Source organism: Oncorhynchus tshawytscha, linkage group LG07 (genome assembly GCF_018296145.1).
Source record: "Oncorhynchus tshawytscha isolate Ot180627B linkage group LG07, Otsh_v2.0, whole genome shotgun sequence".
Lineage (NCBI taxonomy): Eukaryota > Metazoa > Chordata > Actinopteri > Salmoniformes > Salmonidae > Oncorhynchus > Oncorhynchus tshawytscha.
The window spans coordinates 7,706,638-7,732,406 of record NC_056435.1 but is presented as its reverse complement, the minus strand read 5'-3'; the positions used below and the strand labels follow the sequence as shown (position 1 = coordinate 7,732,406).

The following is a 25,769-nucleotide window of genomic DNA, read 5'->3' as shown; positions in this document are numbered from 1 at the left end:
CCACATATACTTAGTCTCATTACAAATGTGTCAAGCTCAGTTAATAAACCCCATATTCAGTTATGTGTAGCTTCAATCGAACACAAGTTTAGTTGATATTCACATTAAATATGTACATCTCATGGATTCAAGCCAAGACACACTGATCATTATCTGAGGCAATTAACTTATTTCAAGGTGAGATCTTATTACTTGAAAGTGATTCCTATTAATAACAATAATAATAATAATAATTTGGTGGGTGCTTATATTTGTCCCATTTCACAGATGTACAAGTGTGCATTATACACATGTGTGAACAGAACATGCGTTTTTTTTGCAAATCCTCCCTGCCTAACTCCCTCTGAGACACCCTTGGGGAGTGGGGCCATGGCCAGGGGCTGCCATTATCAATGGCGACCCTGGAGCAATTAGGGTTAAATGTCTTGTTCAAGGGCACATCGGCAGATCTTTTGCCTTGTCTGCTTTGGGATTTGAACTCGCGACCTTTTGGTTACTGGCCGAACTAGAGCTGGGATGATAAACCGGAAATGATCGACACGGACCATACTAATATCATTCATTATGATAAGTAGCCAATACTAGAGAAATATGACGTTTGAAATGAAATGCGTTTGCTAATATGGGTGATTGCCAATGGGACAATGAATAGCTACAACCATTTAACCAGTAGTAATACTTTAAAGGATGCTGCATAATGATGTCATAAATGTAACCTATTTATCATTACCACACAAATTAGCAATAATTATTTATTGCAATATGGATTTTTGTCCATATCGCCCAGCTCTAGGCCCAACGCTCTAACCACTAGGCAAACTGCTGCTCCCTATTATTGTAGTTGTCTGAGTAGGAAGTGCTATTGAGTGCTATTGAGTAGAGGGAGATTTCTTAATATGTGTGTGTGTGTGCCCGACCAACCCCGCCATGTGGTATCTCCAGCTCTCTGGGATCCATGAAGATGATAGACTTCAACTACAGGGACAAAGGACATGATTTAGCTCATTGCACATTTTGGAAATGACTAGAGTCAGTTTTGTATACAAATGTAGGCATGCTGTTTAAAATGTTTAGCAGCAAACTGACAAACGCTTTCCTTATGATAACATAAGAGATACCAAAGACCCCCCAAATGGTCATTCGGTGTCGGTGAATCTCTTACATAACTGACAATCAAGGTATGTTTGTTGTACAAATCCTTTCATTAGCCGAACACATTGCGACGAGTACAGTTCCTCAGCCATCCCTTGCTGTTTAATCTAAAAATGTTTAATGTTATGTAAAACCACTGGACTGCAGTTCTTACAGGCCTTATTCTCTGGTTTTCATTAATGATTCCAGTTTGCAAACATAGTTTTAGGCGGTTTCAGGAGAGTCTGGCCAGCACCCTGCTTGGGCTTTATCTGTCTTTGATAAGTAGAAGGATAGCTCCGATACGTGTTTAACAAATACTCTGGGACTTTTAAAGCCCAGTGCTCTGCAGTGACTGCTCAGGCAGCTGGTGAGTACAGTGGAAATCCTATTGACGGACATGTAGTCTCAGTAGGAAGGAACATGATTTATTCTAAATCTTCTCTGGATTAGGAGCAGAATACAAATCTGGTCCTCTGTGTGTGTGTGTGACCTCTCTCTGTGTGTGTGTGTGTGTGTGTGTGTGTGTGTGTGTGTGTGTGTGTGTGTGTGTGTGTGTGTGTGTGTGCGTGTGCATGCGCGTGCGGGTGCGTGTGACATGCTCACCCTTTCCCTCACTCTACACCAACCTTGTTTGTGTGAACACTCTTGACAGTGATAGAACCGTCCTCGTAAGTGTGTGGCCTAGATGCACATTTTAACTGATGCACATGAGAATGCCCCCCATTGGCTGGAGGTCATCCAAAAGGGCAAGTGTGGTAGCCCATTTTCAAATCAAATACGTCTTTTATTTGTCACATGCCTCATAAACAACAGGCAACTCACAGTGAAATGCTTGACTACGGGTCCTTTGTCAAACAATGTAGAGTTAAGATAATGATACAAAATGTGATGAAAAATGTACATAGTGACACGAGGAATAAATCCGCAGTGAATACTGAATAACAATACCAGGTACAGGTAACATGGGAGTACCAGTACCGAGTCGATGTGCAGGGGTACAAGGTAATAGAGGTAGCTATTAGGGCTGGGATTTATCAGGGACCTCACGATACGATATGATCACGATACTTGGGTGCCGATATGATATGTATTGCGATTCTATGTATTGCAAATCAATATTTTGATTTTATTGCCATTTGATGTTCCAAACGTATTGCTCACCATATGTCTGCCGCAGAGAGACAAGACAGCCACGAGAAAACAAGTGTTGATCAGTCATGGAAATGAAAGTGCTGAAAACTAATTGGCTCCCAATTTAAAAAGAAGAAGGAGAACCAGCTATGAAGGAAAAATACTGGAGTTTTGGTGCTGGTACAGCAAAAAATAATACTCAGATTTGGTCAAAAAGACACGATATGTTAAAAAATATATATCCTGATATGTAACTGTATATTTCCCCCCCCCCATCACACAGTTAGGCAGGAGTAAAGTGACTAGGCAACAGGATAATGCAGATAATAGACAGTAGCAGCAGCATATGCTGAGTGTGAACGTGTGTGTGATCGTGGGTGTGTGGTGCCAGTATGCATGCGTGCGTGTGCTGTGTGTGTAAGTGTGTGTTGGGATGTCAGTGTGAGTGTGTGTGAGTGTATGGGTAGAGTCCAGTGTGTGTGCATAGAGTCTTTTGAAAGGGGTCCTGATGACAGGGAGCTTGGCCCCAGTGATGTACTGGGCTGTACTCACTACCCTCTTTAGCGCCTTGCGGTCTTGTGCCTTGCATTTGCTGTACCAAGTGGTAATGCAGCCAGTCAAGATGCTCTCAATGGTGAAGCTGTAAAACTTTTTAAAGATCTGAAGGCCGATGGCAAATCTTTTCAGCCTCCTGAGGGGAAAGAGCTGACGTGCCCTCTTCCCAACTGTGTTGGTGGGTGTGGACCATGTTAATTCCTTAGTGATGTGGACACTGAGGAACTTGGAGCTGTCGACCCACTCCATTACAGCCCTGTCGATGTAAATAGGGGCATGCTTGCCCCTCCGTTGCCTGTAGTTCACGATCAGCTCCTTTGTCTTGCTGACATTGAGAGAGAGGTTGTTGTCCTTGCACCACACTGCCAGGTCTCTGACTTCCCTATAGGCTGCTTATTTTGCACTCACATCATGGTCCTCTTTTCAATGGGCTGAATACAATGAACTAGAGGGAGAGAGTGAGACATTACTAGTCTATACCTGTCTACAGCTCCGCTCTGATGTATGGCGAGGCTGGCTAGCTGAATGTACTGCCAACAGATCTCATAATGAAACCACTACAACAGCTCACCTCTAAATAATTCAAAATTCACTGAAAGCTGCCCAGTAGGGAGTTATGGGTATGTACTGTATACGGCCCAGGGGTAACTCCACATGCCTGTTCGATTCAATACTTTCATGACAGGTTAGACTGAGTTAAGGCTGAGTAGGGGGCCTTGGGAGATCAAACCCATCTATTTTCCTGGCACATATCTATAAATATTATATTCATATTAGCTCTGGTCCTGGGTGTGAGTGTGTTTTCCTTCACAGGCTCAGCATTAGCAAGCCCCACTAACATCATGGACCAGAGTTTTACATGAATATCTGTTAGGAATTGGGACTCATAAAAGGGATCATTAGGGGCCAGACAGTGACAGGTGGCCCTGTGGTCACAAACAAGAAGAGTCTGACAGCAGAGTGGAGGGCTAGGGAGATGTGTTCTGTAAGGACTTGGCAAGGCCTCACTCTCCCTAATTGCACTTGTTTGTAGTGGCTGGCACATAGTCAGGAAGTTAATGAGACTCAGTGACTGCAGGGAGAAAACTCACTGCTCTCCTAAATCCCAGTGCCTTGAGAAGATGCTCTGTCAAAAATCACTATTCTAGTGGATGATGTGTGCAAACATGGTTTTGTATACAGTAGATATCTCACGTCAAGCACATAATTATATAGGACTGTAGCCTGTATATAGTTGAAGTAGGAAGTTTACATACACATAGGTCGGAGTCATTAAAACTCGTTTTTCAACCACTCCACAAAATTCTTGTTAACAAACTATAGTTTTGGCAAGTCGGTTAGGACATCTACTTTGTGCATGACACAAGTCATTTTTTCCAACAATTGTTTACAGACAGATTATTTCACTTATAATTCACTGTATCACAATTCCAGTGGGTCAGAAGTTTACATATACTAAGTTGACTGTGCCTTTAAACAGCTTGGAAAATTCCAGAAAATGATGTCATGGCTTTGGAAGCTTCTGATAGGCTAATTGGCATCATTTGAGTCAATTGGAGGTGTACCTGTGGATGTATTCAAGGACTACATTCAAATTCAGTGCCTCTATGCTTGACATTGTGGGAAAATCTAAATAAATCAGCCAAGACCTCAGGAAAGAAATTGTAGACCTCCACAAGTCTGGTTCATCCTTGAGAGCAATTTCCAAATGCCTGAAGGTACCACGTTCATCTGTACAAACAATAGTATGCAAGTATAAACATCATGGGACCACGCAGCCGTCATACCGCTCTGTCTCCTAGAGATGAACATACTTTTGTGCGAAAAGTGCAAATCCCAGAACAACAGCAAAGGGCCTTGTGAAGATGCTGGAGGAAACAGTTACAAAAGTATCTATATCCACAGTAAAACGAGTCCTATATCGACATAGCCCGAAAGGCCGCTCAGCAAGGAAGAAGCCACTGCTCCAAAACCACCATAAAAAAAGCCAGACTACGGTTTGCAACTGCACATTGGGTCAAAGATTGTACTTTTTGGAGAAATGTCCTCTGGTCTGATGAAACAAATATAGAACTGTTTGGCCATAATGACCATCGTTATGTTTGGAGGAAAAAGGGGAAGGCTTACAAGCCAAAGAACACCATCCCAAACGTGAAGCACGGGGGCGGCAGCAGCATGTTGTGGGGGTGCTTTGCTGCAGGAGGGACTGGTGCACTTCACAAAATAGATGGCATCATGAACAAGGATAATTATGTGGATATATTGACGCAACATCTCAAGACATCAGTCAAGAAGTTAATGCTTGGTCGCAAATGGCTCTTCCAAATGGACAATGAACCCAAGTATACTTCCAAAGTTGTGGCAAAATGGCTTAAGGACAACAAAGTCAAGGTATTGGAGTGGCCATCACAAAGCCCTGACCTCAATCCTATAAAAAATGTGTGGGCAGAACTGAAAAAGTGTGTGCGAGCAAGGAGGCCTACAAACCTGACTCAGTTACTTCAGCTCTGTCAGGAGGAATCGGCCAAAATTCACCCAACTTATTGTGGGAAGCTTGTGGAAGGCTACCCAAAACGTTTGACCCAAGTTAAACAATTTAAAGGCAATGCTACCAAATACTAATTGAGTGTATGTAAACTGACACACTGGGAATGTGATGAAAGAAATAAAAGCTGAAGTAAATCATTCTCTCTACTATTATTCTGACATTTCACATTCTTTAAATAAAGTGGCGATCCTAACTGACCTAAAACAGGGAATTTGTATTAGGATTAAATGTCAGGAATTGTGAAAAACTGAGTTGAAATGTATTTGGCTAAGGTGTATTTAAACATCCGACTTTAACTGTATCTACAGTTGTACTTTCTAGCCTGCATCCAAACTGAATGTATCTATTTACATTTTGTGAAGTGAAGCAGAACAATTCACATTAAATCCAGGCTAGTAAGTTACTGCTCCTGGTGAAAACAATGTTCTCCTTAACTGGTTCATTGGGAGATCACAGTAGGCTCTCCACAGTAGGCTAGACGAACAAGTTCAGACTCGCAGAGCCATGACTCATGTTTCTAAGTGCTAATCAAAAGATGAATGTAACGCCACAGTTGGCAGGAACATGACCTCGTTAGTTTGTTTTGTCTGCCCAGCAGTGTCTCACATGACAGGTGTTACCTACGGTGTTGATTACCTTGCGCTGGACTGCCTGTCTGTTTTGCATCCTTTGTTGTCTATTTGCATTGTTCTGATGAATGGTCTTGTTTCCAAAATGTAACAGGTAGGAAACATGATTGGCCGGATGTTGCCGTCCAAAGTATTTTCTTTATTGAACTGTTATAACCTACTCCTGACAAACTAGCAAATGATGAAAAAACACCTACAGTATGTGCGCATTTACCATAAATCTGTTTGGTTTTATAATTATACATATTACATTAACTGGGCATAGGTTACAGGCTGTGAACCAACCATGTAAATCCAGTGTGCTTTTACAATTGTAATTCTACATTCTATCCCAAATCAATGCAACCAACCGTGTACAGTTGGTATTCTACATTCTTACCAACATTAGATGAAATTGACATCATTTATTTATGCACAGACTATAGACACACCAGAAATAGATGTAACAAGCCGTGATACAACTCTATGACTCAGTGGCTATGACTCAGTGTTTTTAGAGGAGAAATGAAAGGGACATTTGAAGGTCTCAGGGAGTATTCTCAGAGAGCAATCAATAGTTTGTGTTTCCACCACTCTCTGCCCTCCCTACGTCCCTTTTCGACTGAGAAAGGAAGGCTAGGTGGTGTACTGTAACACCCGTCTATACACCTCTCAGCTCTAATCATGTCAGCTCTGGTCAGTCCAAAAAATGGCTAGACATACACCTATTCACTTTGACATATTCAGAATGATCATTATGAAAGGGTGGACACCTACTGCTTTGAGGCAAAGACAAAAGACATGTCCATAGACAGCCGTGTGTGAGCCCATTTAATTCAACCATAAGCTTGCAGTAACCGACTGGCACTGTCATTATATTAGGGATTATGTTGTAGGAAGTTGTGGGGTTGGTTCCCATTGCTGACACCAAACGTCGACTCCACTTAATTACCATTTAGAATTAGAATCTTGCAACACTGTTTAATTGACAATCCACCAGTGCATATGAACACCATATTTCCTCATTCCAGAGGAGACCCTATGTTTCATAGGGGCCTCTACTACCGAACATGTTTATGTCTGGTAGTAATCATTACAGTACAATATTTACTTGAAGAGTGTTCTCAGTTTGCTTTGTGTGTTTTTTTTCCCAGGACTTTGTGCAATTAAGCCCTGAATCGAGGAACTACAAAGGAATAGCCATCTCCCTGCTGGTCATAGTGGCAGTTTGCTCCCTCATCACAATGTCTGTCTTTGTTCTCACACCAGGTACTGTACCCAACAGGGGACCAAGAGACCTCATGGAGTTTATTTGCAGGGTCATAGTTACTGTAGGCCTGTATTCTAACTAACAAAATATAAGAACCTGAATTTTTACTGGTCAGGATATATAGTCAGAGCCCTGAATTTTTCAAAACAGTTTTATGATCAGTGTAATATTGACTGTTGTTATGTGTGTATGAATATCAATTATTTTCCTGTGTGATTTTATCCTTATCAGGCTGTAGTATCCGTATTTTGATAACTGGCCTAACATTGATATCCTATTTGCAGTGGAACTTCCTGGTGCGGCTAACTCCAGACTTACTGTGCTGGACCTGTTCAAGCCAGAGTTCTCGGTGCACGATCCTGAGGCCAGGTGGATAAGTGGTAAGTACTTTCAGGGTAACCGTCCAACATTCCTGTTCTAACCAAGCCTTCAGACTGATCCTTATACTCTCAATCTGATTGAGTCTCACATGAAAAGGTTGGATTTCATTTAAAAGCATCCCCAAAAGCAAAAATGTATAAGCCCTCAGCAGTGCCACAAAGGGTATGGAGGCTACTATTATAAGAGAAAGGGTCTGCCCAGGAGGCTACTATTATAAGAGAAAGGGTGTGGCCAGAAGGCTAGTATTATAAGAGAAAGGGTCTGCCCAGAAGGCTACTATTATAAGAGAAAGGGTGTGGCCAGGTTGGCTAGTTTTTGGAAGCTATTGGGCTACAGTCTATCTGATAGGTGGATGAGGGTGACAGAGATTCTATTCTCTTGACATGATCCTAGAATCCAAAGTACTTATCATAAACGATTAAGTCATAGATTTTTGTTTGTTTGTTGTTATACATTTTAAACTTTGTTTCACTCACAAGCAGAGCATTCTGAACCTCTCAGCTCAAGCATGCGAGTATTCCTGCAAGCTTTCATCTCATCTTGAGCTATAATGACAGCTGAGAGTTTAGCATGGCATGGGAGCAACACCTCCTGACCAGTTTCAGTAAAACAGATGGCCTCCCAGTCATGCCCCTATTCTGTCCTGTTTGCCAAAACAGGGTTGACTCTATCTCAAGCCATCACTGTTAGCCCCTCTGGGATATACTATCAGGTCAAATCTCCCAGCCCGTATCCAGAACAACACCCCTTTCTCCAAAACCTAGCAGGTTTCATAATAGTGTGAGAGAATCGTTTGGGGTGGCAGCGCTGGTGTCTGTTCTGTTGTCTGAGCTGGTGTGGTTCTTCTTCGCTCCTCTTGGCCACAGCGAGCGGAATCTCTTCCAGCCTGCGTATGAAATTGAGGCCTGGAAGCCTGTGGAGAGCTTTTCCATCCAAGGGTAGCAAATACAAATGACTTTTTCAGTCGCCTGTTGATTCTCATTATGGGGATTGGAGTGTGATGCCTTCTCGCACACTGTGTTGACCTGATGGACTGCATTAACTCTTATGGGCCTCCTGTCGTTTTTCACAACGCCTTCCGTGATGGATCAAGCCATATCGTCTGCCCCATCGTCCGCTAACGCTGACGTTTCTCCTTCTGTAGGACACAGCAATAAAACTTTGCTACCCCCCCATGAAACGCTGTGAGAAATATAATGACCAGTGATTTCATCACCACCTCTCATGTTAGCTGACATTACGTTATAGTGGTAAATATTGGTGAGATTAGAGCCAAGCTAACAGGTGGTATGAAGACAGACATAAAGACAGAAAGACAGACAGACAGGCAGACAGTCATGTAATGGTGAAAGGCAGTGGTCTGCCATGGCACAGCTGCAGAGACAGTTCCTGCTAGGACCTCATTACATTTGAGGGGATTATCTTGGTGAGTGCTCCCTGTCTGCCTGCTGCTAGCGTGCTCTGCTACAACACTATCAGACTGTTCCTAAGTAGACACAGCCCCTTAGAAAAGCTGCTCAGGTTTAGACTATTACCATTAGAAAACTAGTGTTCACAATCGCATACATGTTAACGGAATTGTCTTTTTTTAATACCTTGTTTGAAATGATCAGCACTAACTGTGTATCATGTTGTCGGTTCTAGTTCATCATTTTTTTAAACATAAATACCAAAAAGTATCAATTAGTGTTAATTTCACGTCGTAAATAATGTTGTAATAGTAAACGTACTCTTGCTGATCATGATACGTAGTATGGCCCTTGTTATTTTCTAGTGCATACACTACATGAACATCCAAACAGCCTGCATCCCAACAATTCATTTAAATATCATACAATTAATTTGTGTAACCACGGAAACTATATACCTTATTTATCGATTTCCTGAATATATTGTACGTGGTGTATCATTCTCGACAGACTGGGGAAGGATAAACAACTGTTTGTTCTGGCCAGTGGGATGTACTGTATATTTGACTTATGTAAATGAGAACTAACCCTACATTTTCACACAACATATTAGTCAGAACACGTGTTTTAATCAGGGAAGACGACACGATGTTCATACTAAATATAGCCTCTGAAATGTGAACACCATACACACTCTGTTTACCCAGTTTGTCACAATCGCCTGGAGTGGTGGGTGCAGAGTCAAATGCAGAGAGCAGAAGATACTGGGGAAACCGACTTTATTTGGATTTATTTATTTGGAAAAACGCCCAAAACAACAGGCGCAAAATCGACAGAAAAATAGTCTGACCCAACACAGGGCACAAACGAACAGGAACACAAACCACGCACACCTTGACTAACAGAAAACAATCCCGCACAAAAATAGGCGGGCCTAACAGGCTTATTTAGACATGAATCAAGAAACAAAATAAGAGACAGGTGCAACCAATAAGACCAAACAAACGGAAAAGGAAAAAGGGATCGGTGGCGGCTAGTAGACCGGCATATAGAACATGAAGTGGTTGTCTATACATATAGAATATGAACATACATATAGAATATGAAGCGCCGTCCTCCCAAACAGACAGGTGAGCCACCTTCGGAGGGAGTCGTGACACCGTTAGTGATATAAAAAGTGGTTGTCCATACATATAGAATATGAAGTAGTTGTCCATAAGTATAGAATATGAAGTGGTTGTCTATACATATAGAATATGAAGTAGTTGTCCATAAGTATAGAATATGAAGTGGTTGTCTATACATATAGAATATGAAGTGGTTGTCTATACATATAGAATATGAAGTGGTTGTCTATACATATAGAATATGAAGTGGTTGTCTATACATATAGAATATGAAGTGGTTGTCTATACATATAGAACATGAAGTGGTTGTCTATACATATAGAATATGAAGTGGTTGTCTATACATATAGAATATGAAGTGGTTGTCTATACATATAGAACATGAAGTGGTTGTCTATACATATAGAATATGAAGTGGTTGTCTATACATATAGAATATGAAGTGGTTGTCTATACATATAGAACATGAAGTGGTTGTCTATACATATAGAATATGAAGTGGTTGTCTATACATATAGAATATGAAGTGGTTGTCTATACATATAGAATATGAAGTGGTTGTCTATACATATAGAACATGAAGTGGTTGTCTATACATATAGAAATATGAAGTGTTGTCTATACATATTGTCTATACATATATAGAATATGAAGTGGTTGTCTATACATATAGAACATGAAGTGGTTGTCTATACATATAGAATATGAAGTGGTTGTCTATACATATAGAACATGAAGTGGTTGTCTATACATATAGAACATGAAGTGGTTGTCTATACATATAGAACATGAAGTGGTTGTCTATACATATAGAATATGAAGTGGTTGTCTATACATATAGAACATGAAGTGGTTGTCTATACATATAGAACATGAAGTGGTTGTCTATACATATAGAACATGAAGTGTTTGTCTATACATATAGAACATGAAGTGGTTGTCTATACATATAGAATATGAAGTGGTTGTCTATACATATAGAACATGAAGTGGTTGTCTATACATATAGAACATGAAGTGTGTATTATAGGTACACCCTGGGGGAAGTCATGAGTGATTCAACATAGTATCAACTTCATCACCACAGTCATTCCCTATTAGCTCCATACACATGCCCAGCATGATCATGACTACCAACATATGTGATTCCATAACCTCTGACATGTCTCTGTAATAATTCATTATTCATGATCACCTCTGTATTCATATATATTGTCATGTCCATGTTTTCGTGACTGATACAGTATTTCTATTAATCATGAATACCGTAGTAGTATCTCAAATTGGAAGACGTATTTTTAACAGACGCTTTTATCCAAAGTGCCTACATTTTCTCATGGGCGTCCCCAGCAGGAATCTAACCCATAATTATGATGTTGCTAGTGCCATACTTTTATCAACTGAGCCACACAGGACCACAACACTAATTTGACTTGATTATGGTCTACATAGATAGTGGTTGAATGTCATGTGAGGAAGGCTATTTAAATATCATTATTGCCTTGCCTTGTAGACATAGGAGGGATTTTCATGAACTGAATAAAAATACATTTCGAATGACGTCACAGAGGCAGAGACTGCAGTGGCTAAGCGAAATGGGCCATTTAAAGGTTATAGTGTCACATGAGCTCCAGCTAGATAATGTGACTCACCACATAGGCTACAGGCTTCAAACTGGGCTTGTTGGTTGTCTTATTCCAGGTTCTCCTGAAATCAAAGTTTTGCTAAATGGTCTATAGTTGGCCAGGGTTTCTCAAACTCGGTCCTGGGGCCCTCCATGGGTGCACATTTAGGTCATTGCCCTAGCACTACACAGCTGATTCAAATAGCCAACTCATCATGAAGCTTTGATTATTTGAATCAGCTGTGTAGTGCTAGGGCAATAACCAAAACGTGCACCCCATGGAGGGCCCCAGGACCGACTTTGGGAAGCTCTGTAGTAGGCTACCCTTTTCACACTACTGAGCCAGTCAAGCTGTACTGCAGCAACTAGTTGGTTGAATATCATCATAGTTTCCCTTCATTATCATGTCAAAAGTACGAGTTGAGGTGTCATACAAATATTCCAATTATGTTGGACCAGTGAAGCATGTAACTTCCTACTCCTCTCCATCAACCTCACAACGGATCACTTAGACATGTACATCCTCCAGGTTTTAGGAACAATCTGAGGAACTGCCCATCCAAAAGAATTCATGCTTTGGCATGTTTTTGTGAGATGTTTCGTATGAAATCACAAAGGTGTATTTACAAGCAGTAAGCTAACATTGTAACGTTTTAACAAGCAGTAAGCTAACATTGTAACGTTTTAACAAGCAGTAAGCTAACATTGTAACGTTTTAACAAGCAGTAAGCTAACATTGTAACGTTTTAACAAGCAGTAAGCTAACATTGTAACGTTTTAACAAGCAGTAAGCTAACATTGTACCGTTTTAACAAGCAGTAAGCTAACATTGTAACGTTTTAACAAGCAGTAAGCTAACATTGTAACGTTTTAACAAGCAGTAAGCTAACATTGTAACGTTTTAACAAGCAGTAAGCTAACATTGTAACGTTTTAACAAGCAGTAAGCTAACATTGTAACGTTTTAACAAGCAGTAAGCTAACATTGTAACGTTTTAACAAGCATTAAGCTAACATTGTAACGTTTTAACAAGCAGTAAGCTAACATTGTAACGTTTTAACAAGCAGTAAGCTAACATTGTAACGTTTTAACAAGCAGTAAGCTAACATTGTACCGTTTTAACAAGCAGTAAGCTAACATTGTAACGTTTTAACAAGCAGTAAGCTAACATTGTAACGTTTTAACAAGCAGTAAGCTAACATTGTAACGTTTTAACAAGCAGTAAGCTAACATTGTAACGTTTTAACAAGCAGTAAGCTAACATTGTAACGTTTTAACAAGCAGTAAGCTAACATTGTAACGTTTTAACAAGCAGTAAGCTAACATTGTAACGTTTTAACAAGCATTAAGCTAACATTGTAACGTTTTAACAAGCAGTAAGCTAACATTGTAACGTTTTAACAAGCATTAAGCTAACATTGTAACGTTTTAACAAGCAGTAAGCTAACATTGTAACGTTCCTAGTCATTTTGCACATTTGGGCATTGCTATGTGGCTTTGTAGATTTGAATTAAATTTTCCATTGTTATTTTTTATTATTTGAGGATTTCAGTTCTATAATATATAACATAATATAATGCTGGCCAACCATTTTACACTCGTTCTGCATTATTTAGCATACCAGTTACGTAGCTGCATTTATGATCACATTTTTACTCAGAGCAACTGCCCGAGGCCAACAACTGTGAATTGGGAGCCATCTTCCTAAAGATAGATAGTGAGATTTGTAATGCAGAACAAAATGAAGCCATTGCAATAATGTGGCTGGCTGGCTGGCTGGCTGCAGGTCAAAAAGGTTTTGCTCAGTAGAAATTATGAGAGATGAGAGGCACTCTTAAAATGAACTGCTGGAAAATGAAATGCCTTCTCCCTCTCTCTTTGGGGTCTGAAATGGATATTGATAATTTGTTATACAATGTCAGGATGTGTAGGCCTATTTTTTTCATCTTATCTAAAATGTGGTTATCAAGGAACATTTGACAAAAAATGTATTGTATCCTTTTACAGATTCAGAGGTTTTGTACAGGAACCGAGACGGCCACGTCATCAAGTTCAACTTTGCTTTAAACGAAACAGAAATGATCCTGAGAAATAGCACGTTTGTAAGTAGCTTGCCACCAATGGGTCCCCCTCTCTAACCTCAATTGACCGATCAGCATTCATAACACAGTACCATATTGACCCATCAACATTCATAACACAGTACCATATTGAACCATCAGCATTCATAACACAGTACCATATTGACCCATCAGCATTCATAACACAGTACCATATTGACCCATCAGCATTCATAACACAGTACCATATTGACCCATCAACATTTATAACACAGTACCATATTGACCCATCAACATTTATAACACAGTACCATATTGACCCATCAGCATTCATAACACAGTACCATAATTACCCATCAGCATTCATAACACGGTACCATATTGATTGATCAGCATTCATAACACAGTACCATATTGACCCATCAACATTCATAACGCAGTACCATATTGACCCATCAGCATTCATAACACAGTACCATATTGATCCATAAGCATTCATAACACAGTACTATATTGATCCATAAGCATTCAAAACACAGTACTATATTGATCTATCAGCATTCATAACACAGTACCATATTGACCCATCAGCATTCATAACACAGTACCATATTGATCCATAAGCATTCATAACAGTACTATATTGACCCTTCAGCATTCATAATACAGTACCATATTGATCCATAAGCATTCATAACACAGTACTATATTGATCTATCAGCATTCATAACACAGTACCATATTGATCCATAAGCATTCAAAACACAGTACTATATTGATCTATCAGCATTCATAACACAATACCATATTGACACATCAACATTCATAACACAATATCATATTGACCCATCAGCATTCATAACAAAGTACTATATTGACCCATCAGCATTCATAACACAGTACTATATTGATTTATCAGCATTCATAACACAGTACCATATTGACCCATCAGCATTCATAACAAAGTACTATATTGACCCATCAGCATTCATAACACAGTACTATATTGATCTATCAGCATTCATAACACAGTACCATATTGATCCATAAGCATTCAAAACACAGTACTATATTGATCTATCAGCATTCATAACACAGTACCATATTGACACATCAACATTCATAACACAGTACCATATTGACCCATCAGCATTCATAACACAGTACAATATTTACCCATCAGCATTCATAACACAGTACCATATTGACCCATCAGCATTCATAACACAGTACTATATTGACCCATCAACATTCATAACACAGTACCATATTGACCCATCAGCATTCATAACAAAGTACTATATTGACCCATCAGCATTCATAACACAGTACTATATTTATCCATCAGCATTCATAACACAGTACAATATTGACCCATCAGCATTCATAACAAAGTACTATATTGCATAGAAATATCAAAGCTGAGCACATTGTCATTATTTGCCTCCTGTAGCATTGTGATAAATCAATTTAAATATTGAAAAGGTGTGGGCTACAGAGAAAAATATGGCATAGACTGCTACAAGCACAGGAAAGTTCCAGGGGATAAAGGATGAGGGGATGTGTGGTTGTGAGACATTGCGGTGGGAACGTAGGTCTGAGCAGGTGTGATGTCATTGATGTTTGATGAAATGTATGTCTGTCTGTTTATTGTCTTTTGTTTATGTATGGTTGTTATTGTTTGAGAAAAAATGATATAATCGTTTAACAAAAAGACTGATCTGACAGGTCATGTTTTCTGTGTTGCATAAGGCTAAGCGGCTTTTGACTGTCATTGGCAGGCTTGCTTTTTGCCATTTAATAATCTAACTGGGCGGAAAGCAGGGCACCATTAATCCCTGATTAATGTTTAGACATGCTAGCTGCAATTTTGGGTGGAAAGGTTATATGCCTGTGATTGTAATAGCACGGTACAGTATACAGGCTGTGTATTGGTTTACCATCATCTGAATTATTTCTGAGATCTACAGTGCATTCGGTAATTATTCAGATCCCTTCCATTTTTCCACATTATGTTACGTTATAGCCTTATTCTTAAATTGATTAAATTCTTTTTTTCTCAATAAATCTACACACAATACCCCATAATGACAAAGCAAAAACAGATTATTTTTTGGGGGGGGATCCCCCGGGGGATGTATTAAAAATTAAAAACAGAAATACCTTATTTACAGACCCTTTGCTTTGAGACTTGAAATTGAGCTCAGGTGCATCCTGTTTCCATGTTTCTACAACTTGATTGGAGTCCACCTGTGGTACATTTAGTTGATTGGACATAGTTTGGAAAGGCACACATCTATCTATATAAGCACCCACAGTTGACCGTGCATGTCAGAGCAAAAACCAAGCCATGAGGTCGAAGGAATTGTCCATAGAGCTTTGAGACAGGCCTGTGTCAAGGCACAGACTTGAGGAAGAGTACCAATAAATGTCTGCAGCGTCGAAGGTCCCCAAGAACACAGTGGGCTTCATCATTCTTAAATGGAAGAAGTTTGGAACCACCAAGACTCTTCCTAGAGCTGGCCTCCCGGCCAAACTGAGAGGCAATCAGGGGGAGATGGGCCTTGGTCAGAGAGGTGACCAAGAACCCGATGGTCACTCTGACAGATATCCAGAGTTCCTCTGAGGAGATGGGAGAACCTTCCAGAAGGACAACCATCTCTTCTGCACTCCACCAATCAGGCCTTTATGGTAGGGTGGCCAGACGGAAGAAACTCCTCAGTATAAGGAACATGACAGCCAGCTTGGAATTTGCCAAAAGGCACCTAAATGACTCTCAGACCATGAGAAACAAGATTCTCTGGTCTGATGAAACCAAGACTGAACTCTTTGGCTTGAATGCCAAGCATCACGCCTGGAGGAAAACTGCCACCATCCCTACATTGAATCATGGGGGTGGCAGCATCAAGACTAGTCAGAATCAATGGAAAGATGAATGAAGCAAAGTACAGAGAGATCCTTGATGAAAACCTGCTCCATAACGCTCAGGACCTCAGACTGGAGTGAAGGTTCACTTTCCAACAGGACAACAATTTTAAGCACACAGCCAAGACAATGCAGGAGTGGCTTCGGGACAAGTCTCTAAATGTCTTTGAGTGGCCCAGCCAGAGCCCGGACTTGAACCCGATCAATCATGTCTGGAGAGACGTGACAATAGCTGTGCAGCAACTCTCCCTATCCAACCATACAGAGCTTGAGAGGATCTGCAGAGAAAAATGGAATATACTCCCCAAATACAGGTGTGTCAAGCTTGTAGCGTTATGCCCAAGAAGGCTGTAATCACTGCCAAAGGTGCTTCAGCAAAGTACTAGGTAAAGGGTCTGAATACTTATGTAACTGTGATAAATTGTTGTTGTTTTTTTTAACAAAAAAAATGTTTTTGCTTATGGGGTATTGTGTGTAGATTAATGAGGGAAAAACATTTTTGAAATACATTTTAGAATAAGGCTGTAACGTAACAAAATGTGGGAAAAGTCAAGGGGTCTGAATACTTTCCAAATGTACTGTGTGCACAAGATACTTCCTAGATCTATGTACAATATACTTCCTAGATCTATGTACAATATACTTCCTAGATCTATGTACAAAGATACTTCCTAGATCTATGTACAAAATACGTCCTAGATCTATGTACAAAATACGTCCTAGATCTATGCACAAGATACTTCCTAGATCTATGTACAAGATACTTCCTAGATCTATATACAAGATACGTCCTAGATCTATGCACAAGATACTTCCTAGATCTATGTACAAGATACGTCCTAGATCTATGTACAAGATATGTCCTAGATCTATGGACAAGATAATTCCTAGATCTATGTACAAGATACTTCCTAGATCTATGTACAAGATACTTCCTAGATCTATGTACAAGATACTTCCTAGATCTATGTACAAGATACTTCCTAGATCTATGTACAAGATACTTCCTAGATCTATGTACAATATACTTCCTAGATCTATGTACAAGATACTTCCTAGTTCTATGTACAAGATACGTCCTAGATCTATGTACAAGATACGTCCTAGATCTATGTACAAGATACATCCTAGATCTATGTAAAAGATACGTCCTAGATCTATGTACAAGATACGTCCTAGATCTATGTACAAGATACTTCCTAGATCTATGTACAAGATACGTCCTAGATCTATGTACAAGATACGTCCTAGATCTATGTACAAGATACGTCCTAGATCTATGTACAAGATACTTCCTAGATCTATGTACAAGATACTTCCTAGATCTATGTACAAGATACTTCCTAGATCTATGTACAAGATACGTCCTAGATCTATGTACAAGATACTTCCTAGATCTATGTACAAGATACTTCCTAGATCTATGTACAATATGTGTTAACCTTTAGATGTTTTATTTGTGACTTCTGTCTTTCCCTTGTCCTAGGTGTCTTTCAAAGTTGCCAAATATTCTCTCTCTCCAGACATGAAATATGTGCTATTTGCTTACGAAGTGAAACAGGTAGGATATGAATAGTCGTTCCTGTTGTGTTCGTTTCATGTTAATTCATTCTGTGTTCCCGGTCCAAAATGACCGCCCCATTATAGCTGATTAGCAATCCATAATAATATATGTATATTCTCACCTAATGTTGTGTTAGATCTTTTTTGATCAACTTAAGTTCTTGTGAACATTACAAGTTTTGAACTTCTATTTGCTATTTATGGCCTGTAGGCCGCATTGACCTGAGCTCATACAACTCGTTTTTGAGTTTAAAAAAAGCATAATGTATGGATTATTTTGACTATAACAAATACTCAGATGAAACACATTGTGCTATTTATCACAGACTACTTCACTGTCAGTTTCCTGGCCTCTCTCCTCCTCACCAGTGTCATGATCAAAGATATGATCAAGAACCTCACATACAGTATATCATCTAGTTATTGTGCTGCCACAGAATGAATTTTGAGCAAGGCCTCAAATAAGCTTTATATACCAGAGCTGCGAGAAAAGTTCTATATATTATTGAACCAATGTTGCGATTGTTTGTGAGAATGCCAACAGGTGTTGTTCCCGTGGCGGAAATATTCTATTGAGGAAAGGTTCCCATGGGGGTTGCCATGGAAGCCAAGAATGGGAGTGAGGTGTGTGTGTGTGTGATCAAACACACATGCATGTGGGGATCTGGGAGAGGAAGTGTGTCCATCTGATAAATGGGCATGTGCCGGAACTCAATTTTATACACTAATTGTATCCTCACCCATTAATTTGTAATGACCAGTAATTTTTGACTGGGAACACCACAGGTGTACAAAAGTTAAATAAAACACCCAAAATGTAATGAAAATAATCTAAATGTATTTTCTGTGTTCAGATGCCCTGTGTGGACAAAGTCATGGAACCTTATGACAATCAGATTAAATGAACTACATTTTTCAGAGAGAAAACTTGTAAATCGGTCCAATTTGACCGGAACACAACAGGAGGGTTAAATGACTGTTGTTTGTTATTTACCAAAACACTTTGAAATAACAGTTACGAGAGATAAACATGTCAATACATACAGTACAACATCACAGGGCATTATTAGTATACAAACAGTCAACTGAATACAATTTTCTTCCACCAGAGCAGTATATGAGATATGAATCACCTTTCAGCCAAATAAATAAATAAATAAAGAACCAAACACGAACCCAGTGCAAATGTTTCAGCTAACCAAAAGAAAAATGGAACTACAGAATATATCAGTGTTTCCCATGACCCTAAGCATAGGTTGAGTCTCAATTGTTATTCCCTGATTCCTAGCCTCTTTCCTCGCCTCATTCTCAGAATGCATAGGAGGAGAAGGTCCGAAGGAAATCTCAGATTTCTATTTTAATGCGTTTTGAGAAGGACGCGAGGAGAGGGGACGCGACGATTCAAGGAAATTGCAATTGAGATTCACCCATAAGAAGAAGGAGACCAAACTGCAAATAGGTCTGCTCAGAAATCAGATTGCACCAGCTGGGTTAATGACGGGTGTACTGACCTCATTGAGGTTTTATCTTCTTTTTCTTTCTTTATTCACCTTTTATGTGTTTTTACGTATTAATATTTAGGCCCAAACCAGGGATCTGTCATTGATTTCCTCTTTGTTTAATGGCTGGATCGCTGGCAACCAAGGTTTGGGAACATTGCACCAGAATGGGATTCCCTAGAGAATGGACTGATGCAAATGTTGTTTAGTTGTGTTATGCATTATTATTATGTAGTATCGGTGGTGTGCAGCCAAGTTTGCATGATGATTAACCTTACCTGACAGCTGAAGTGTTGCGTTGGCTCCCTGAGCTGTGCGGGCTAACACAGTCTTGAATTATTTTCGGAAACATTTACATTGTGGAATCCCGACACGTAGTTTCTAACATGATTCATTTGCATCCTGTATGCTTTATTGTTGTCTATTATTTATTGTAACATTAATTGTCAATACTTTTCATTTCAGGTGTATAGACATTCCTATACTGCAGCGTACATTGTTTACAACATCCACACAAGGTAAGAGACTGAATGGACTGGTTGATGCTTCGCGTCTTGTATTGACATGCATGCTGAAGAACATACCGCATTATGTATGACACACCCCATCTTTGACACCTCTAGTTCAACAACAGATGGGGTTTGTTCATGCCTGTCTGCCTGTCTTTGTGTACTTTTGTGCACGTGCTTGTGTTTCAGGGAGGTGTGGGAGTTGAATCCTCCGGAGGTCCAGAATGCAGTGCTCCAGCATGCAGCGTGGGGTGTGAAGGGACAGCAGCTGGTGAGTCTCTCCTCTTCTATGATGCCATACACTTCCTCGTTTCCCTCTCTCTCTCACCCAATCGGAAATCAACCTATGGGCACAGCTCCTAGACTGTCACAGATGCCTCATCACACATATGAAAGAAATTGATAGGTGTGAGCATTATTGATGGATTTTGTACAGTGTTCCATCAAGATGTGTTGAATGTGCTTTTCTGGCATGCGGGAGACCCGGTTTCAAACCCAGTCGTCACACTAGGGGTTGGTATAAAATTTGCCGTATTTATATTTCTAATGATGACCAGTTGTGGTACAGTTTCTCATGTGAAGGAGTAGAAAGCACCATTTGCTGTATATCAGGCGGCCATTATGACAGCAGGTGGTCCTGTTACAGATGGGGATGCAGACTACGCTTTTCCCGGACCAGACACTTGAGCATCTGTTACTCTGTTCAGTTTGTTTGGTCACAAACAAAACCCGGCATGTGATTTTTGTCTTGCCGAACATCTGGCGGCCTAACAAAGCACACTTGATTGTTAAAAGGGTACAAAAGTGAACATGTGAAAGGAACTGATTTGAAGAAGAGAATACTGAAGTTTAGCAATATATAGTCATTAATCAATGCTATCTATTACGGTGCACTTTAATTCCTGATATGGATCATAAATGGAAATAAGTCATAAAATCACTACCATATTTCTCTGGCAGTGAACTAGTGCTGTATTGTAGATACTGATGGGAATCAGAGTCTGGCTTTTGCTGTGCTATAGTTTTATAGCCACCATGCAAAGCACAACTACAATTCTCTTTACTCTCATTTCAGATCTACATCTTTGAAAACAACATCTATTACCAATCAGATGTGCAGAGCAATTCTCTTAGAATTACTTCGTCGGGAGAGGAAGGAGTCATATTTAATGGAATCGCTGACTGGCTGTATGAAGGTTTGTCTGAATGCCTTGTACCCAAGAATACAATGTCAGGAAAGGTATTCCAGACATTGGAAATAAATAATGTTCAGCCACAAAGGAATTCATCACTTTCACAGTTGAACGGCTCTCAGTCACATTCAGGGTCGGGTGGAATAAGAATTCAAAATGAACTCTACTAACGATATTAGTCCCATTTCTGAAGGATAAATGAGAACTAACTCAGAATTTTTAATCAAAGTTAATTAAATATAGATGAAGGAAAGTCATTATTTCACTACAGCAGTGTTGTCTCCTCATGAATGGGCCATAATCCACACATTGTTCCATGCTCAGGGATAGCAGGGGCAATTTCATTCACAATTTGCACTTATTATTTACAGCTTAATGATGAATTGTAGCTCTGACTTAATTAAGACCAATTTTGTGCTTTATCTACATCAGCCCAAAACAATGTCCGGCAAAAAACTGTAAGAATTCTTCATTTGTCATCCTCTTGACATATATTCAACAAGATTGTGTAAAACACAGATTTCCAATTGATGCAGATACAAATTCTAACTTTCTCTTAACTTCACTTACAGTAACATATTGCTATTATACAGTACATAGCAACTTCAAGTGCTGGTGTACAGAAGAAGCCTATATTCATGTGGATAGGACTCGATCCGAAGAAGAAAAAAACAATAGTATAGTTCAGAGTTGAATTGATGGCAGTTTGGTCCTTGTGTTTTCAGAGGAGATTCTGCAGTCACACATAGCACACTGGTGGTCACCTGACGGAGAGAGACTGGCCTTCCTCATGATCAACGATACCCTGGTACCTACCATGTTCCTGCCCCGGTTCACTGGCAGCCCCTACCCCAGGTCACAGGAGTACCCATACCCCAAGGTAATGGAAAGACGCGATATAATGGGACAGCATGCTGCTGAAGAAAGTGCATCTATCTATCTGTGTCATTATTTTGCCTCCATTGGAGAAATTGTGCTTGTTTGTTTGAAAAACAACACTGTAACTATTGTGTGTCTTTGTTGATTCACACAGTATACTCGATTTGAGCTTTGGAAATCACGTCTCTGTGCTATCGACTGATGCGTTGTGTTATATGTGCTGCAGGTCGATACAACAACTATGGCTATCGAGTTATCGAGATTGTCCTGTGCATAGAGTTGGTTAGAAATACTGCTCACATCAAGGTCTTATATTCTGGTAGATCAAGTATTTATGGAGTCTCAACAAAAGGGAAATTGGAAACTGAATAAATGATTAGACAAAATGATCAGAACACTGCTCAGATTTTATAGGTGGTAATGGCGCTTCTAACTAAGGCTGTGATGGTTATGGAATTTTGAATTACGGTTATTTGTCAGCCAAATGGTCACGTTTATAGTTACAAGTATAACCGTTTGAATAGCAAAGAAAAAGAAGCACATCTTCTCCTCTCTCTCCTGACTGCACGTCTGGTCTTTTTGAATGCCTGGTTGTCTACAGTCTACAGTCAGCTGTCTACAGTCTACAGTCAGCTTTTATCTTCTCTCATCTCTCCTTACATTGGTTGTTTGTGAATCAGGCTTACTCTTACTTATTGCTTTTAGGTCAACTTTGTCGACTTAAAAATTACGTTCTTCATCCATAATCGTTGTTTACACAATTATAGAATTACCGTGCCAGCCCTACTTCTAACACATCTACATCTGCCAGAACAAAGAAGCCTGCGTGTATGAGGTATTCACAATGATATTCTGCCAGTTCAGTCATTCCCTCTCGGGATTTAAAATAAATAGATGATTTGCTCAGTCATCTCTGAGATAATCTCTCGTTGGATGTTAAGCTAGGACAGACATCCAAATGGCCCAGACAAAACAAAGATGTTAAGCTAGGGCAGACATCCAAATGGTCCAGAGATGTTAAGCTAGGGCAGACATCCAAATGGTCCAGAGATGTTAAGCTAGGGCAGACATCCAAATGGTCCAGGCAAAACAAAGATGTTAAGCTAGGACAGACATCCAAATGGTCTAGACAAAACAAAGATGTTAAGCTAGGACAGACATCCAAATGGTCCAGACAAAACAAAGATGTTAAGCTAGGGCAGACATCCAAATGGTCCAGGCAAAACAAAGATGTTAAGCTAGGGCAGACATCCAAATGGTCCAGGCAAAACAAAGATGTTAAGCTAGGGCAGACATCCAAATGGTCCAAGATGTTAAGCTAGGGCAGACATCCAAATGGTCCAGGCAAAACAAAGATGTTAAGCTAGGGCAGACATCCAAATGGTCCAGAGATGTTAAGCTAGGGCAGACATCCAAATGGTCCAGAGATGTTAAGCTAGGGCAGACATCCAAATGGTCCAGAGATGTTAAGCTAGGGCAGACATCCAAATGGTCCAGACAAAACAAAGATGTTAAGCTAGGACAGACATCCAAATGGTCCAGACAAAACAAAGATGTTAAGCTAGGGCAGACATCCAAATGGTCTAGACAAAACAAAGATGTTAAGCTAGGACAGACATCCAAATGGTCCAGACAAAACAAAGATGTTAAGCTAGGGCAGACATCCAAATGGTCTAGGCAAAACAAAGATGTTAAGCTAGGACAGATATCCAAATGGTCCAGAGATGTTAAGCTAGGACAAATATCCAAATGGTCCAGAGATGTCAAGCTAGGACAGACGTCCAAATGGTCCAGGCAAAACAAAGATGTTAAGAAGATAATAACCTGTGAGGTCATTTGAAACATTGATTGTTAGCCTAGTTTATAATGAGTTGCTGAATATCCACTGTTCATGCACCTTGGTTTGAAAGCTGTGTAGCAACAGTATTTGTTTCTCGGAAATACTTAATAATTGACCTTATGAGGATCTGTTTGCTGACAGGCTGGCCAGCCCAACCCTACAGTCAGGCTGTTGGTGGTGAACCTGTACGGTCCCACACACACTCAGGAGCTGGTACCACCTGATGGCCTGAGAGGAAGGTGAGGAAGACACATCATTCTGGCAGCCCCTTAGTTATTTTAGTGTGCATTTGAAATTGTTGTGGTGCCACCAGACTTGTCAGGTTATTCTTTGCATGTTATTTCTTTACTAACCGTTATAACCAGTATACGACAATTGAATCTGCATGGCTGCATGTTTAATTGTTTCCAGGGGCAGACTGGGACCAGAAATCGGTATTGTCATTTCTAACACACCGGCTCATTTTTTCCTTGAAATCCCCACACCAGTCCATTATATTCCTCAAGGCCCCCACATTGGCCCATTTTCCCCATCGAGGCTCCAATTATTAGCCTGAATGGTTTCATTTTGCATGAAAAATCCAGGTTAAAGAGGCCCATAGACTAAAAATGAACCAGCCCATCTGGCATTTGCCCATTTGCCCATTCACAAATACACAACCATCATTCAGAAATATGATTCAAATGGCCCGGAGAAGTAGTTGCTATACATCTGAATATGTGTCTAACGTTGACCCAGAGAACACTATGTGAGTATGGTGAAGTGGATCAGCAACACCCATGCAGCAGTTCGATGGCTCAACCGGCCCCAGAATGTGTCCTTCCTCACTGTGTGTGACGCCACCGTCGGATCCTGTGTACAGGTGGGTTTTTTCCTTCATCTATGCTAAGGTGGTCCTCCCTAGAAAAGGGTTTTATTGGCGTCGTCTGTGTCGTACTCCATGTTGGATCTAAGACGTGTTCCTTCACTTGAATTTCAGAAACATGAGGAAGCTTCAGATCTCTGGCTCACCAGACAGGTAAGTTGAAAGGTTAATGTTCTATAATATTAGCAAATTCATATTTCCATCTAGTAACATTTTATTTGAATGCTACTGTGGGCTTGATGTGGTCCGCATTGTGCTGCAATTTTAAAACTATTGTCTCTATATGCTAATAGTAAAGAGGAAATTGATGCACTTTGACTGTCCCTTAAAATCCAATGTCCTCAGAACCAGAAGCCAGTGTTTTCAAAGGACAGGAGCAGGTTTTTCCTGACCATACCGGTGAAGCAGGGGGGACAAGGAGACTTCCATCATATTGCCATGTTCACCAAATCGGTGGGTGCTGTCATACTCCAATTCTGAAATACACCTTGGTCATCTTGTCGTTCTCCAGCTTTTTCAGGGCTCACTTTGTGTCTTTAAAAAAAAAACATTTTTACATGTTTTTATCGAGAGGAAGAAAAAAAATCACAATTTGTCTTTTCTCAGTTCAGAAGTGATCAAAATGATGTCCGTCACTTGACGTCAGGCA

The 25,769-nt window shown here is 40.1% G+C and overlaps 1 protein-coding gene across 2 annotated transcripts in view; it reads left to right on the top strand.

Moving 5' to 3' along the window:
• The window catches only part of LOC112255161 (inactive dipeptidyl peptidase 10-like), a 46,685-nt gene that overhangs the window by 10,265 nt on the left and 10,651 nt on the right, over nucleotides 1-25,769 (top strand). For both annotated transcript variants that reach the window (XM_042323987.1, XM_042323986.1), the window contains exons 2-14: nucleotides 7,131-7,245; nucleotides 7,531-7,626; nucleotides 13,795-13,889; nucleotides 18,259-18,333; nucleotides 20,300-20,352; nucleotides 20,533-20,614; nucleotides 21,419-21,539; nucleotides 22,262-22,416; nucleotides 24,397-24,494; nucleotides 24,994-25,117; nucleotides 25,235-25,273; nucleotides 25,466-25,573; nucleotides 25,727-25,769. The exon at nucleotides 25,727-25,769 is cut by the window's right edge and continues 49 nt beyond it. In XM_042323987.1, the coding sequence (XP_042179921.1) occupies nucleotides 7,131-7,245; nucleotides 7,531-7,626; nucleotides 13,795-13,889; nucleotides 18,259-18,333; nucleotides 20,300-20,352; nucleotides 20,533-20,614; nucleotides 21,419-21,539; nucleotides 22,262-22,416; nucleotides 24,397-24,494; nucleotides 24,994-25,117; nucleotides 25,235-25,273; nucleotides 25,466-25,573; nucleotides 25,727-25,769 (1,204 nt within the window). The remainder of the gene's footprint in view (nucleotides 1-7,130; nucleotides 7,246-7,530; nucleotides 7,627-13,794; nucleotides 13,890-18,258; nucleotides 18,334-20,299; nucleotides 20,353-20,532; nucleotides 20,615-21,418; nucleotides 21,540-22,261; nucleotides 22,417-24,396; nucleotides 24,495-24,993; nucleotides 25,118-25,234; nucleotides 25,274-25,465; nucleotides 25,574-25,726) is intronic.